The 16,115-nt window shown below is 40.1% G+C and overlaps 1 protein-coding gene across 3 annotated transcripts; it reads right to left on the bottom strand.

The window, feature by feature from the left end:
- Positions 1-1,269: 1,269 nt before the first annotated feature.
- SRSF12 (serine and arginine rich splicing factor 12) lies at positions 1,270-15,816 on the bottom strand. 3 transcript variants are annotated; one of them, XM_089530758.1, is made up of 6 exons: positions 15,610-15,688; positions 6,965-7,299; positions 6,576-6,698; positions 4,859-4,982; positions 4,489-4,630; positions 1,270-3,807 (listed from the first exon to the last, which is right to left on the bottom strand). In XM_089530758.1, the coding sequence occupies exons 4-6, from the start codon at positions 4,962-4,964 to the stop codon at positions 3,453-3,455; spliced, it is 603 nt and encodes a 200-aa protein (XP_089386884.1). In that variant the 5' UTR covers positions 4,965-4,982; positions 6,576-6,698; positions 6,965-7,299; positions 15,610-15,688; the 3' UTR covers positions 1,270-3,452. The 3 variants fall into 3 exon arrangements, with proteins under 3 accessions (XP_089386884.1, XP_089386883.1, XP_089386886.1); XM_089530757.1 differs by lacking the exons at positions 6,576-6,698; positions 6,965-7,299 and adding an exon at positions 7,384-7,488 and having other exon boundaries at positions 4,859-4,962; positions 15,610-15,816; XM_089530760.1 differs by lacking the exon at positions 6,576-6,698.
- Between the last annotated feature and the right edge of the window lie 299 nt (positions 15,817-16,115).

Raw genomic sequence — 16,115 nt, 5'->3', positions numbered from 1 at the left:
GAGCAAGCTAAAGTGGACTGGACTGGAATATTTTGAGTCAAATAATTACACACTGTTTTACTCAGGAAATGAAAATGTAAGAAGTGGGGAGGCATTAATAAGAGAAAGTAGCAAAAGGAGTCAAAAGATATAAAGCAGTGAATAATATTGGGAAGACTTCAAAGAAAATATATCAGTATAAACATAATCTAAGTTTATGCTCCAACTACAGAGGCAGAAGAAGAAATTGAAAGATTCTGTGCTGGAATCCAGGACGAAACTGAGCATACATCAAAACAGGACTTCTTATTAATCATAGGTGACTGGACTGCAAAATTAGGAAACACAGCAAAACTAAAGACTGTTGGAGAAGTTGGCTTAGGATAATCAAATGAAGCAGGAGAATACTCGATTTGACTTTTGTGAGGCCAATAGTTTGTTCATTTCAAAACATTCTTCAAGAAACTGAAGAAGCACATGTATAGAAGGCCATTCCCTGATGGCCAGTATAGAAATCAAATAGACTACATAATTGGAAGCAAAAAATAGAGAAGGTCCAGTCCCTCTGCAAAAAACAAGACCAGGAACAGATTGTAGCACAGATCATGAACTGCTAATATCAAAAATTAAAGTTGGAGAACATTAAACTATTCATCATACCAAAATACAACTTGAAGAACATCCTTACAGAATTTAAAGATAAAGTAAAAACAAAACAAAACAAAACAAAACAACAGGTTTGTATTGTTGGACCTAACTGACTAGGAACTAGAAGACCTCTAGTCAGAAGCCAGAAACATCATCAGGGAGGAAAGCAAAAAGACACTTTGGCCTGTTACAGACAGGCCAAAATAAAGCTGCTTCGGGTCTCTTTGGAGGTGTGGTATTTCAATGATGCATGGGTCCTAAGAGTCCAGAGGTCGCGCCAAAGCCACACTCCATTCCTAAGCACTGGAGTGCAGCTTTGGTGCATCTTCCGGATTCTTAGGGTGTATGCATCATTTAAACAGCATACCTCCAAAGAGACCCGAAGCAGCTTTATTTTGGCAGTCTGTAACAGGCAATTGTTTCTTTTGTCTCTGATGAATATTTCACAGTTCAGCATCAATGGATGTTTCTGGGCTCTATATTAAAAAAGAGGAAGAAAAATGTCCCCCACCTCTAACATGCCTCCCCTCTTATTTATTTTTATCAAAGCTAAAGAGCCACTAAAGGTGTTCCCTGCTGTTTCCCCACGTAAGAAATACGCCAAACTACCTTACAAGCAAACCCAGTTTTTTTAACAGCAAATCAAAAGAAACTTCAGGTATTTTATTGAAAAAAATTAAGTTACAAAATAATAATAATGGTACTACTTTGAACACAAAACTGTATACTTGCTTATGAAATGAAATCTCATTTTACTGCCACTATAGTAATGTGCTACAATGCAGTACTTGTACCATGTAACAGACATTATAGCCACCATACATTTAAACACAAACATTAGTACACAATGCAAAAGTAATATACTGTAAAATACAAAATATTTTCAGAATTTCCTCTGTTACTTGAGTTAAAACAACCTAATAATGAGTAAGACTCAGCTGTTCAACTGTTAAATAATTCTAGGCATAAAGAATTTTAAAATTGCATGAAGAAGGTTTTTTTACATTGCTCTTCTAACACAGTAACATTATTGAAAATATAGAATATAATAAAATGAAAGTGTTACACTATAAAGTTAATGGTTTAAGAGTGTGTCACAAAAACATTCCAACATACATGAAAAACATGTGCTTAACAACTTATATTACAATATGAAAAAATGACTGTATATAACCAATTATATATTTATTAAAATATCCAATGCATATTTGACTTGCCTACTCATACGCACTATTGTTGATCCACTAGCTGACAGTGAGACCATCATTCACTCCATAGGTGCAAGAGGCTGCTGTACAGAAACACAGACTGTTTCTATATTCACAAGAAAATATGTAGTTAATCACACTTTAGTTTTCTCTTACCTTAAATACTTGCTACAAATAGAATATGAGCATATGAAGAAGCAAGAATCTATTTTCAGGAAACTGGGCTTCTTTTTATTTACATAAGGAACATTCGAAATGTACAGTGAGCCCTTGACAACCACTGGGGTTTGGTTCCAGGACTCCCCATGGATATAAAAATCCGTGGATGCTCAAGTCTCACACAACACTGTAGCAAAATGGTCTCCCTTATATAAAATCAAAATCAATGTTTGCTGTTTGGATTTTTTTAAAAAAATATTTTCAATCTGTGGGTGGTTGAATCTGTGTATGCAGAATCCGTGGATAGAGGGCCAACTGTATAAACATCCATATTAAGCATTAGAATTTATTCAAATACTTTATGTGTACCTTATTCTGCTACAAGTTTAGACTGAGCTAAAATCCACCTCATCCTACTTCCTCTCTGGACCTGTGCCCAATCCAGAAATCTACACACACAACTCATATCTTATTTGTTACAGAAAGAAAAAGACATCCAGGCATTCTCTCGCCCTCCCATCTATCCTTAATTTGACAGGAGAAATGGAGATCCAAAAATACTCATGTGCTCATATACCTCTGGATTAGGATGTTGATGTAAATTAAGATTAGTTAGTATGGAAGACGAAAGGGCAACTGATACTTTTCATCTTTTTAAAAATACATAAACTACATTTTCATAAACTAAAGTGTGATAAATGTGAGATTCAGACCACTCTTATGTTATGCAAATTTCTTGGTAACAAACCTCTCTACTCTGAAACATAGACCACCTTAATTTGAAGTAACATTTCAGTATTAAGCCCTAATTAATTGAAAACCATCTAGCAATGGTAATCTTCAAATCTTACTTTGATATTCTCAGTATCACAACAAAATAGGCACTAAAACAAAGACAACAGAAGTAACAAATGGAGTACAGCAGCCTTACACAATTTATGTCTGTATTAAAACCAGTAATAAAAGGCTCAATCCTAGCTCAAGAGCATAAACCTTGCTTGCACTATAATTCTACTGCAACAATTAAAAGAGAGATAAACAGGCTATATTATATGCCCCCACCTCAAACCTGGGCAAGACATATGTGCAACTTCTAGCCAGTGCTCAAATGAACTGTATTTAGGTTCTGGCAGCTTCAAGAAACTAATGGCAGTCTGATTTTAAAAAATAAAGCATTCTAATGCAGGGGTAAAAACTACAGCACTGTAGAAAATGGTGCACATTTATCACGATCTTAGGACTGAGCACTATCGGGCTCTTTAGTGTAAGGAGAGTAGGACTACACTAAATAAATGTTTCTTTAAAAGTAACAGAAACCTTAAAGAGTTTTGCACAAACCAAAAGGACAACACAGCAAGGCCTTTGTCAGTTAATTAACTTTCATTTCAAATAAGCTTTGGACATTTTTGTTCTCTTTATTTTGTGCTCATAAAAACTGTTATTAAAGAAACAAAGGCATTAATCTTCTTCAGATACTGACTGGTTACTGTTTCTCTGATAGAAACTCCGAGAATATGAACGAGAACTGGAATTAGTATGTTTCCGTGGAGATTTAGACAGAGATCTAGTTGGCGAGCCTGAATGTTTTGGATGAGATCGCGACTTTGTTCTTGAACTGGAACGTCTTCGATGGGAACTGGATGGTGATTTTTCAGCATATTTTGAACTTCTCTGGGTGGACTTTGATCGTGACCTTCCCCTAGAGCTAGAATTTCTTTGGGGTGTGATTGATCGTCTTGGTGAGCTTGAATGCCTTGGAAGAGATTTTGACCGAGACTTAGACTGGCTGTAAGAATGTCGTCTACGCCTTGACCTGCAAATCATCCAGAGTATTAGAAAATGGTTGTTGATGTTATGTATTGTGAAAGAATGCTGTGACCTAAATAGTTGGCTTACTGTATTTTTTTCTTTTCTTTTTTTAAACAGGACTGTATTCTCAAAGCCCTAACAATTTATTTTAAATGAGAAAAATTTAAAAAGCTTGTTTGAGAATTCTAAGAAGAAATCTCAAGAAAAGCGGGCTTGTAATATTCTTCCATCCCTGCATTTTACTGTGACCAGAATGCCCTTAGACACTCTGGCATAATGGCCAAAGTTTCATGTGTCATTATTATCACAATGAGGTACATTATATCTCAATAAAGCTTTACTTTTCGAGATTGATGCCACAAATCTGGGGGCCAGTATGCGAAGGCCAAGCGGGTGATATTCACCCAATGTTAGGATTCTACAAGTGCCTTGATTTCTATGCCTAAGAATAGCTAGCTATGTGGTTCAAATAATTTTTTATAAAGAGGCAGAGCTACTAAACCTTTGCAGATACATTTTGCTTCTCTTCATTGGTTAGTATTCTATTTAAAAATATTTTTATGGGTTGGATTCCACAAGAAGATTAGCTGATACATGCCTAACAGTAAATGTTGTATTCTCTGAAATAAATAGCAATTTTTATGTATATTTTATTTCATTACTTCCAAGCAATCTACAAACTTACTCTTTAAAACTGTCAGAGTGTCTCCTGCTCCAGCCCCATGAAGAACTTCTGCTACGTGTTCTCCTTCGGCTGCGGCTTCTTGAGCGTCTGTAATCCATTGGTGAACACTGACGATGCTCTTTTGATTTCATCTGACCTGGTGCTAAAATTAAAAAAAAAAAAAAAAAAACTAGAAGACTGCAAGAAAACCATAGCCTCCTATACCTTCAGCACTCATGGCTTTAATTACTTGACTTAATTATAAACTGTCCCTCCACCCATGAGATATTATCATTTTATCTGTCTTTTACTTTTCATTCTAATTGACATGAAAGGTGGCTTTCTTAAATATTTTGTAGAATAAGTAAGTGATGTACTTATAGTCACTTACTTTTGCGATCACCTTGTGCAAACTGTATTTCAATTTGCCGGCCACATACCCACTTTCTATTGAGGTTATAAAGAGCATCTTCTGCATCACGAACATCTTCAAACATGACTGTCTGTTAAGGACGCTTTAAACATGCACAAAGCAAAAAATTGCATCATATAACATTGACCAAAATATTCACATACTTTGAAAATCAAGCAAGTTATTTTGATATAGTATTTTAAAATTTAGCCTTTACCCAATTTATACTTTATGCAACCATTTGAGTACATTAGTGTTCCTGCAGTGGTTGTGGTAATAAACACATAATGATATTAATTCTGTCCTTTCTTCTTCTTGTGTGCCCTCAAGTAATTTCCAGCAACTAATTCTGTGTTGGGACTAATTTTGTGTCAAGACTAATTCTGTGTTAGTCCTGACTAAAGCAGACCCATTCAATCAATGAGATTTGTGTATATGTTGAATTACCAGTCAACAACTAACTGAGTCTACTCTAGTTAAAACTAACCAGCAGGATGTCATACACTATGTGACAGGAAGACACACACTCCCAAACACCAGGAAACTAAACAAACAGCTACATGTTTCAAAACATGACTATTTCCAAAGAATGCAAACTCAGACATCCATCAGAGCTCCAGAACATGCGAAGGTTCCCACTAACTTAACCTCATTTTAGCATTGCCATTTTTCACAAAGGAACAAGGAAAGTTTCAGTATGAGAAGTATGGATTCCCTCCACAAACTTTGCCTCTTTCAGTTTAAGGGTAGGGTGCCCCAAATTCTGAAACCAGCACTATTTGGGAAAGTAAACCGTCTCTTCATACTTCATATGTGCATGCCACAGTGAGATCAATGGAGTGAAAGTGTATCCAGGCTGTCACAAAACACGAGGAACCTCATTGTTATGCAAAAACAACATTATAATGAACAACTTTAAAATACAGTTGTCTGTCTCTCTACTGAAATGCACATGAAAATCCTCTTTATACTGCCTTCCCACCCAGTTCAGTGGTAGGCAGATCAGCAAACAGAGTTGTTTCTGTACTAACATGATTGTCAAAGCTTTGGTAAGAAAGAAATCTCTCTGTATTTTTGACCCCTACACTTGTAATATCACTTGATCAGTTCAAGTGTATTTAAGGTATATCTGACTTATTTTAATCAGCAAATATCTAGATGTTGAAAATAACTCTCCAGTATTCTTTGGCTACACTAAAAACTTGCCTATATCTGACTTTCTTCTCTTTTTTCTCCTTTATTCCCAGTATTTAAAAGAAGTAACGGGCAATGTCACAGATATTACACTAGACCATCCAAATCAGTGCTGCTCAAAGTGGTGGTCTGCGAACTGTTGTCAGTCCGTGGGCTGTCAGTTGCCAATCTGCAGAAAGTTTCCAGTAAATTGTGCAAATAAAATAATATAATAGGGCACACATAACTTATTTATTTAGTTATATGTTGCCTTTTCTCCAGAATGGGATCCAAGGCAGCTCACAGATAAAATCAGACAAAAACTTAGCAATAATTTTGAAAACAATTAAAATCATTTCATTTAAATGGTTTAAAATTATGTTAAAAATTGTACATGTAATACCGGTCCCTGGCTGTGTTGTTGTTGTGTGGCTTCATGTTGTTTCCAACATATGGTGACCCGAAGGCAACCCTTTCACAAGGGTTTCTTGGCAAGATTTGTTAAGAGGGGGCTTGCCATTACCTTCCTCTGCGATTGTGACTTGCCCAACGTCATCCAGTGGCTTTCCATGGCTGAGTGGGGATTCGAACTCTGGTTTCCCAGAATCCTACTCCACTTAGACCACCACACCGGCTCCCAGGATCCCTGGCAGATTAGAAAAACAACCACTGAAGTTCCACCAGATCAGACAATTTGAGAAGCACTGATCTAAATGACTGATATGTCCCAATATTGCATTCAAATCTATTCTGTTAGGGAATTAACAGAAAAATGAACAAATATTTGCATACAGTTCTCTTACACTAGCTTATGGAAGCAATATTTAAATAGAACAGTTACAAACAAACAGGTTCTTGACTGAAATGTAAGAGCTTGAGCGATAAGATACAAAAGGAAACTTTGGCAGTTACCTCCACGTCACTTGGTCTTGACCTTTACTCTTTAGGGCTTGCTAGATGGACTTGACAAGGGCCGTAGAACCAACCAAATCAGACTTGGCTTTGACTTTGGAACTCGAGCAAATGTCGGAAAGCCGAAGCCTTAACTTGGTGTTGTGGCTTTGTCTTTTCCTTGAAAAAGGACTTCCCCTCTTCCAGTTTTCTTTTTATCTTTTTCCACCCTCCCTCTTTATTCCTTGAGGCTTGAACTTTAAGGTGTCTTTTGGCTTGCCTGCTTGGACTCTATCTAACCAGGTTCATTCAAACTTTGGGGTGCTTGCCAGCCACTGTGGACTGCTTTACATTTTCTGAGACAAAGAAATAAATACATTAAGTTAGGACGCAATAACAACAATGCACCTTAATAAAAAATACAGTGACATAAAGGATATTGTATATAAGCAAATCCTCTTGGGCGTCTTGTGTAGAAGTCAAGTGGAATGTATACGTCTACTACAGGGCCATACCGACCAAATTCACGACGCAAATCCTCAGGCCTGAAGTGTTTCAGAAATAAGGCAAAAATTATGAGTGTTTCCATATTGTGGAACCTGTTTTAGCAACATCCAGCTGCAGTATCTGACTTATACTGTATTAAAATAAAAAAAGAATATAATATTTATTTTTCATGTCCATTTCTTGAAAGCTTAACCACCTCTTAATAAGTTCTTTGCTTTCTTGGGTAAATCATAGTTGTGTTTTTTACTTTGGCATTTTCAAGCATATATATTGAAAAAGACAGGACCTAGGAGATTATCAGCAGCTTTCAAAGTTCTCTTAAATACTAATTTCCATTCTGATTTTTATGTCTCTATGAATGAATTGTGGAAACAGTGGAAACAGGCCAAACATTTCGCAGTTCTCATCATATCTAGGGAAAGAGTACCATTCTGCTTCAGTGATTAATACCAGTTGCTCTAGATTGATATTGGGCTAGGTAAGCTAAAAGTGTTACTCAACATAATATTGATTCTATTTTCTTATCATGTGGTTTAAGCCCTTTCCCTAGAGTCAAGGAGACGAATATTCTCAAAATTCTCAACAAATATAATTAGGAATGGAACATAACCAGTATTTAAAGAAGTGTGAATAGTGTGTGAAAGAAGTATACAGAGTCATTTCACCTCACACAGGAAATGCTGTAATTTATAGTCATCTAATTAAACTGACTGGCAAGAGAGTCAAGGAAACAAAAGAAATAACATTTTCACATCATGGAGCTCCATTTTGGTTGGAGCCAAACAATTATGTACATAGGACAGTACCTGAGAATTACATTTCCTTTTTACAAAATAGGAAAGATCCTTGTAAGCCAGGATTTAAAGAGACCAAATCACACATAAACCAAAAATTGGAAACACTGTTTTTGTGTATAGCTATTTCCAGAATTTCTTAGTTTGCATCCGCACTGCAGAAATAATCCAGTTTGATACCACTTTAACTTCCATGACTCAATGCAATGGAAATTTGGGAACTGTAGTTTGTAGTGGCACCAGAGTAGAATTATGTAGAATTTTAAAGGATCTGTAGTCCAAAAAAAGTAACTTTGGCCCGATTTAGATGGGCCTTTGTGCCGCACAGTCATGTGCTAGGGGTTGGCCAAGGATGCACCATCCATACCGGCCTCACCCCTAGCACCTGATGGGGGCGTCAAAATGGCAATGCCCTGTTCACACAGGCGCCGCCATTTTGATGCGACGGACGCATAGCATCCGCATGTCTAGTCACGCTTGCAACGTCACAAGTGCGCCATTTGCTCACTCAAGAACCCGCTTTTTTGCGGGTTCTTTTTCCACCGCTGGGAAGCCTCGCCATTTGGCAGCTGAGGCTTCCCGCCGGCAGAAATGGAGGCGGCGGCAGACCGCCCTTTTTGGGCGGTCTGTATCCCGCCTTTGAATACTGAAGGGAGTGGGAATGGGGCACAATTAGGATCAGGCTCGAAAGGCAAGCAAGAAATTCAAGATGTAGGAGGTCTTCAATTTCAATCTCTGTGCCAACAACACTAAAGGAAGCAAGCGGCTAAGAAAAATGTTCCCAAACATGTAGTTTACTGTCTTAGATTAAAAGACCCAGAGATGACGACAGGGCAATAGATCAGAGCTAAAGCCCAAAGTTTGTTATACCTCCAGTTATTATTTCAAGCATTTTTATATGCCCTTCAGGACAAGGCAGCTCCCAGGCCAGCTCAACAAGAACAGTAACAAGACACCCCATGCCTTCAGGTTTATAATCATAAGGCTTGCAAGGCAACTGGGGAGCAAGCTCCATTAAACACAATTAGACACAACTGAGAACACAAGCACAGGACTGTTCTGTATCTCAGGCAAAACCAGTTGGGTTTTTTTTTTTTTGGGGGGGGGGGAAAATCTTTTGCCACTGAGGTCCATGACAGAACTGACAAAGTCTTTACCAAACTCCTGTCCTCTAACTGTGCTGAACTGCAATTCATATCATCCTCAGAAAAGAAAGACCAATGGCTATGCTAGGTGGGAGTGGATGGAAGTTGTTCTGTAACACATCCAGAGGGTGCCATGTTGAGGAACGATGGAATAGACAACACTGGCTTAGAGGGATGGTTGTCATGGATGCTTTATGTTAAGGCTGGACAAGCTCTGGAGGTTCAGGGGACCCTTCATGGGCTGCACCCCCTAGCATAATATTTTTTACTCTCCAAAGCCAAAAGCTTACTTCTGGTTCTGAAAAAGTGCCAGAAACAAGGTCACTGCAACAAGGAAATGCTCTTAAGCTTGCTGTAGAGGGAAGTAGTGGTTCTTCTTTTTTGGGTAAAAAAATGTTTCAGCCATGAGGCACCACATAATGTCAACTTTTGGTCTATAAGGCAACAGTTTCACATCACTTTAGATGATGAAACTCCATCCTATGGAATCCTGGGCTTTGTAGTTTTACAAGGTCTTCAGCCTTCTTGCCAAGGAGTGTTAGTGCCTAACCAAATATCAGGATTCTGTAGGATGGAGCCACAGCAGTTAAAGTGGGGTCAAACTGCATTATTCCTACAGTGTAGGTGCACCCTGATGAAGATTAGCCTCCCCCTTTATTTGTCTCACTATTTTGATACGGATAGCCCCTGTCTACCTCATGAACACAGATACTCTCGCTCTAATTTTCTACCTTAATTTTAGCTTACTTTTTAGCCAATATTGTAAGTTATTTCATATTGTTCTTTTTTTTTTATGATTGGGATGTAGGTTAGAGTAGGGGATTATTTTAAAATGTATAGTATATGTTTATTGTATTTTACTGTTTTTTCTCCTTGTAACCTGCCTTGGTTCCTTCAGGAAAAGGTGGGATATAAATAAATAAATTATTATTATTATGGCCAAGACCTCTTTCCCTGTCTTTAGAGTAAGCCCACAAGGACTTTATCTCAGATACCTGACTCAAAAATATGACTGTATCTGTATTCCCTGGGCAGGTTATTTTGCCTTGTGAGAATTATGGTAATTCATTTTTCCCCATGACTCAGAAGGAGGTTGCCGTTAATAAACAAAACAGGCTATGGCTGATTTTACATCCTCTGATGGTGGGACACTACCATAAACTATCCTCACTCCCCCCCCCCAAAATGAATTGTTTCTCCTGAAAACCTCCAGAAGCAAAGGATCACCAGTTTATTTATTTATATTCCACATATCTACCAATATGGGTATCAGATGTAAACAAAACACACTACAAATAAAATATATAGGACAAACATTTTAAAGAATAAAAAGGTCATGATATTAAAATTCTTAACACCGTTCAAAATACAAATAAAGCATAAGATCAAGGTAGGGCATACCCCATTCACAGACCCTTCCGCCAAATCTAGATAAAGATTAGTATGCAAAAGGATCCTGCAGCACTTGTGAAACTCATTAAAAGACAGAAATTGGTAGTAAGAGCTTTCCTAAACTTGAGACTACTTCCTCAGGTGACACCAACTTCTATCTTACAGTTAGTCTCAAGATGGACATCCCGTTTAAATTTAAAGATTTGTCAGCTGAGAAAAAGAGATCACAAAGGGGACTATCCTAGCCGTGCACAGGAGGGAATTCTCCAACGTAGAAACAACCACGTATAAAGATCTTTCTCGTGTTACACCTGTGATGGTGGTGGGACAGAGAGGAAGCTATCACCCAAAGATATTAAATGTAAGGCAGGCTTTAACTTTTCTTTGAACTGTTTTTCAAAATCAGAATCAGATATCTAGCTGCTTCCAGTTTGGTCTTGTATTTGTATTTGACACTTGTGGCAGCCTGTGCAGACCCTGGAAGGTTAGGGGCCAGAAAACAGACTCCCAGAAGTGTCCAAGTCACCCACTGTTGCTTTAATAGAAGCACAGAAACTATTCATCTTTCAAAATCTACAAAAGAGCATTACCTTAATTGGCCAGCCAAAACACACTAAATATATCATGCAAGCTATTAAAGCTCCACTGGATTCATCATAATTGGCACATTTTACCTACATGTTTTACCTAAGTATTTTTCCAGATGTAGCAGCACAGACTTTTGGAGAAATTCAGTGTTCCCTGCCTAAGAAAAGGGCCTGTGGCTTCACAAAGAAAAGAGGTGGCCTGGATACCAAGAGAAGTTACTTTACTATTCCTAATGGAGTTTAAATTATATAGTCTTTTGTCCCAGTCCCCACACGGCCAAGAAGTGCTGTGACCTCTACTTGCATTGAATCCCTTCAAACCAACTGAACTACAATAGAAACAACATATGATGTAAAACGTAGTCCTGTGGCTCTAACATCCTCACTTCCCTTCTCCTGTATGATAGTTTAACATCTTTTGTCTGGTGTAGAAGCCAGTGAAGCTTTGAAAGCTTACATATTTTGTGCATTTCAGTGGGGCAATAATGGTATCTCAGTTAAAAAGAGTAACAATTTTTTTAAAAAATCGATAAAAATGTGGGCTTTTTAATATGTCAATAAGGAATGTACCAGATATATCTTTTCTCGGTACTGGTTGTAATGCACAAATCCTCATCTGATATTTCAGGCTCTATGGCATCTGTTAAAGACACTGGATGAGGGCCAATGTTTTAAAAAAAGCAACTGGGAAAAAAGTGGTTCTCCTTCTCCCTCTTTCATGACCTATTCCTAGCTCCTTTGCCCATTTCTATGTTTGGAAATACACATGAGCACTGTGGCATAGTGGTCTGAGTGTTGGACTATGATTCTGGAGACCAGGGTTTGATTCCCATTTTGAGCATGAAACCCATGTGTGGGCAAGCCACAGTCTCTCAGTCTTAGGGGAATGAAATAAAGAGCAAACCTCCTCTGAACAAATCTTGCCAAGCCTAGGATTTTCACTGCCCTTTCTCGGTGTTGTTCCTTTTCACTTGCTGCCCCTCACTCCTGGAACTTCCTTCCCCCACGAACACGGGTCATCACTTCTTTAACCAGTTTCAAAACTGTTCAGAGAAGCATTCCCAGGCATTGTGTGACTATTATTTGTTATTTGTCATTTTTAAGTTTTTGCATGCCTTATTTTATTGAACCCCTTCCTGTATTGTTATGTATTATTTATGTGTATTATGCTACTATTTCTTAGAATGTACGCCATGGGCAGGTTTACTTTTATGTATTTTATTGTTTGAATGTACAGCGCTGTGTAAATCTACAGCGCTATATAAATGAGAAGAAGAAGAAGAAGAAGAAGAAGAAGAAGAAGAAGAAGAAGAAGAAGACGACCCCATGATAGGTTGCCTTAGGATCACCATAAGTCTGAACCAACTAGAAAGCACACAGCAACAACAAATGTTTGGAAATTGAAACACCAGAGATAAATACACCCTACCTTTCCAACTTTAAAATATACTGTATATACTCATGTATAAGTTTAGAAATTTAGGTCAAAAAATGACCCCAAAAACCCGAGTCAACTTATCCAGGGGTCAATGTAAGTACTGTTATCTTAACTCTTATTTAAAAGGAGGAATCATCCCATGGTGAAAGGCAAGAGTATAATCTATCCTGGAAGCACCAACCCTCTCTATTCTGTTATCCATCCAGTGATAAGAGTGAGCATAAACATCGTGGCTAGAATTTTGTAGGTTCTCTGACACTGTTTTGGTTTGCTTCATCCTTTTGATCCTTTACTATATGCCCCTAAGTTTTACAATTTACTTATTCAAGGGTTATATGAAAATCCATAATTTGTGCCCCCAAAATTGCTCAGGGCTTATACATGAGGTTGACTTATAGTCGAGTACATACAGTTTATCTACATATTTAAAAGCATAACTAAAAGTAGCAGATTTCAGCCATCCCCCTCTCCTCTTTCTCTGGCACAGAATGTGTCTGGGCCCAAAATATCCTTCAATGGACCCTGATAAACTTGTTGTTGTATGCCTTTCAAGTTGTCTCCAATTCACAGCAACCCTAAGGAGGACCTACAAAGGTGAACATAGCAAGATTTGTTCAGAGGGGGTGTGCCTTTGCCTTCCTCACAGGCTGGGAGAGTGTGACTGAGAGAGAGAGAAGGTCACCTAGTGGGTTTTTGAACCCTGGTCTCCAGTCACTATCCAAAACTGAAACCACTACATCACACTGGCTTGTATGGGGGGGGGGGGGGGGAGGAGCCCCTGGCAGGTAAGACTAACTTCTGCTGCTTTCCAGACAACCAGCAAATCTAAGTGCCAAAACACGCTGCAGAAGTAATCCAGTTTGAGATCACTTTAACAGCCCTGACTCAGTGCTAGGGAATCCTGGGAACTGTAGTTTATTGTGGCATCAAAGCTCTCTGATAGAGAATCTCTCCCAAAACTACAGTTCCCGGGATTCCCTAACATTAAGGCAGGGCAGTTAAAGAGGTCTCACACTGGATTATTTCTACAGCATGTTTTGGCCCTAAAATGAAGGATGTGGGGTTACTTCCAATAAACCTGTGGAAATGGGAAGAGTAGTTAGCAGGGTTGAAGATGGGGCTGAACATAGTGCAGTTAGAAAAGCCACGAGTGGAGGTTAAAAACAAAATAAGCTAAAGGTAGGATTAGAAAAGCCAGGTGGGCAGAGAATAAGGGAGAGGGTTAGAAAAGTTTAGGGAGGGTAATAAAATCAGTAGGAGAGGAATTGGAAAAGCAATGGGGAAAACATAGTAGATGGGAGCATGGGGAAGAGTAGCCACCAAGCATATGTATGTGAGTTGTTTGTCTATGTGTTGTCAAGTGTGTGATGGATGGATGGATATATGAATGCATTAGCAGCATGGGTTGTGTATGTGAGTGGCACATCGACATGAGGACCACGTGGGGCCATTTCTCTCTGTGCCTTTGTGGTCCAAAACACACTGCAGAAATAATCCAGTTTGATACCACTTTAGCTGCTCTGGCTCAGTGCTAGGGAATACTGAGAACTGTAGTTCTGTGAGACATTTAGCCTTCTCTGTCAGAGAGCTCTGGTGCCCCAATTAATTATAATTCCCAGGATTCCCTAGCACTGAGCCGGAACAGTTAAAGCAATCCCAGACTGGATTATTTCTGCAGTGGGTTTTGGACCTGTGTTTTGGAAGCAAGGACAGACACACAATGTTCCTATACTGGGGGAAATTAAAGTCCGAAGTGTTTGTCTGGAGGGAACCAGTTTGCCTTTCCTTGCAAGAGTCTGGACCAGGAAACCTCCAGGGCTTCCAAAAGAGACTCCTATGTTCTGCCCTCCCCGCTTTGCCCTTATATGAAATGGGTCTTCTGTTCTGGTGGTACAAATTTTGCCCACATATACACAAATGGCTCAGAAACCCAGCTGTTAAACCCATCCAGGGAGACCAGAGGCCCTCCTTTTCCAGGGCATGTCCTCAGGGTGGCCAGAGGTCCTCCCCACAAAGGAGGACAAGGCCCTGCAACATGGAGAGCAGTCAATAAAAATTGAGATGATGATCAAAACAGAAGCTAGAAACCCTCTTATAAGCGTAAAGCCATGCTTCTTAGCCATGCTCAAAATGGAGAAGATGTTAGAATTCCTTCTGGACAGATGTCTGAAATGGAGGACATGTCCTGAAAAAGGAGGATGCCTGGTCATCCTGGACCAATGTAAAAAACCACTGGGTGAGCTAAGGCCTTAGAGCTTGGCAATGGCAACCCCCTCCGAGGAAAGCTACCCGAGGTCCTCGCTGCAAAGGAGGGCATGTCCTGGAAAAGTAGGACATCTGGTCGCCCCGCCTGTCCTCCACTTCAACCTCCTGCCTAGGAAGAATTCCCAAACCTCCTCCATTTTGAGCCTGACTGAAAAGGGAGGAGTGCTTTTGAGCTTTTCTTTTCTGCCCCAAAGGCCCTCCATTTGGCAGAGGACTATTCCTCTCGGTGTCCGTGTTCTCGGCTTTCACTCTCTGCCCAGGAGAGAGTCCAAAAGGTCCTCCATCCCGCGAAGAAGCAACTACTATTGACCCTCCTGGGGGCGTTCCCAGCCTTTCTGTTCTGCCCTCCATTTTGTGGCCACTGAGAAGCAGCGTGGCTTGAGAGAGGAGAGGCCTTTGTGTCGCAGCCAAGTCCTCCATTCCCTTTGGTCTTTCTCCATTTCCCTCCTGGGCTCGCTCCCCAGGCCAGGCCCAGCAGCAGGCCCCCTCCCCAGCCCTCCGGCCCAGCAGGCCTGCTCCTCCTGCTCCTCCTGCTCACCTGGTGGCGTCGGCCACGTTCCTGACGAAGAGCGAGGTGTTGGGAGGCCGCGTGTAGCGCGACATGATGGCGCCCGGGGTCTCTCTCTGTGAGGGAGCCAGGAGGAGGAGGAGGAGGAGGAGGAGGGCAGCAGGCCTAGCTCCTGGCCGCTGGGCGCTTCCCTCAGAGCCTGAAATAATGGAGGAGGAGGAGGGAGCGCCGCAGTCAGGAGCCCAGGCCCGGAGCCGTAGAAGCAGCCGAGGGGCGGGAACAATGGCGGAGGAGGAGGAGGAGGAGGCAGGCAGCAGGCCCTCCATTCCCAGGACCAGGCTCTCTGCCCATCCATCCCAGCCTTTCCTTCCGCCCCAGAGGGACAGAAAATTCCTTTTAGAGATGTGAATCGATGCTTCTTTGTGATGCTCAAAATGGAGGACGCTTTGAACATCACTAAGAAGCATTACTTTACATTTCTAGCAGTGTTTGTTCTTAGTTTTGTTTTTCTCTCCAGGAAGGATTCCAACAGGGCC

This window comes from Sceloporus occidentalis, unplaced genomic scaffold (assembly GCF_023333645.1).
Source record: "Sceloporus occidentalis isolate IW3139 unplaced genomic scaffold, rSceOcc1.0.p SCAF_6, whole genome shotgun sequence".
In the NCBI taxonomy this organism is placed as follows: domain Eukaryota; kingdom Metazoa; phylum Chordata; class Lepidosauria; order Squamata; family Phrynosomatidae; genus Sceloporus; species Sceloporus occidentalis.
Note: the sequence above shows the minus strand (reverse complement) of the source record. Positions and strands in the feature narration are given on the sequence as shown.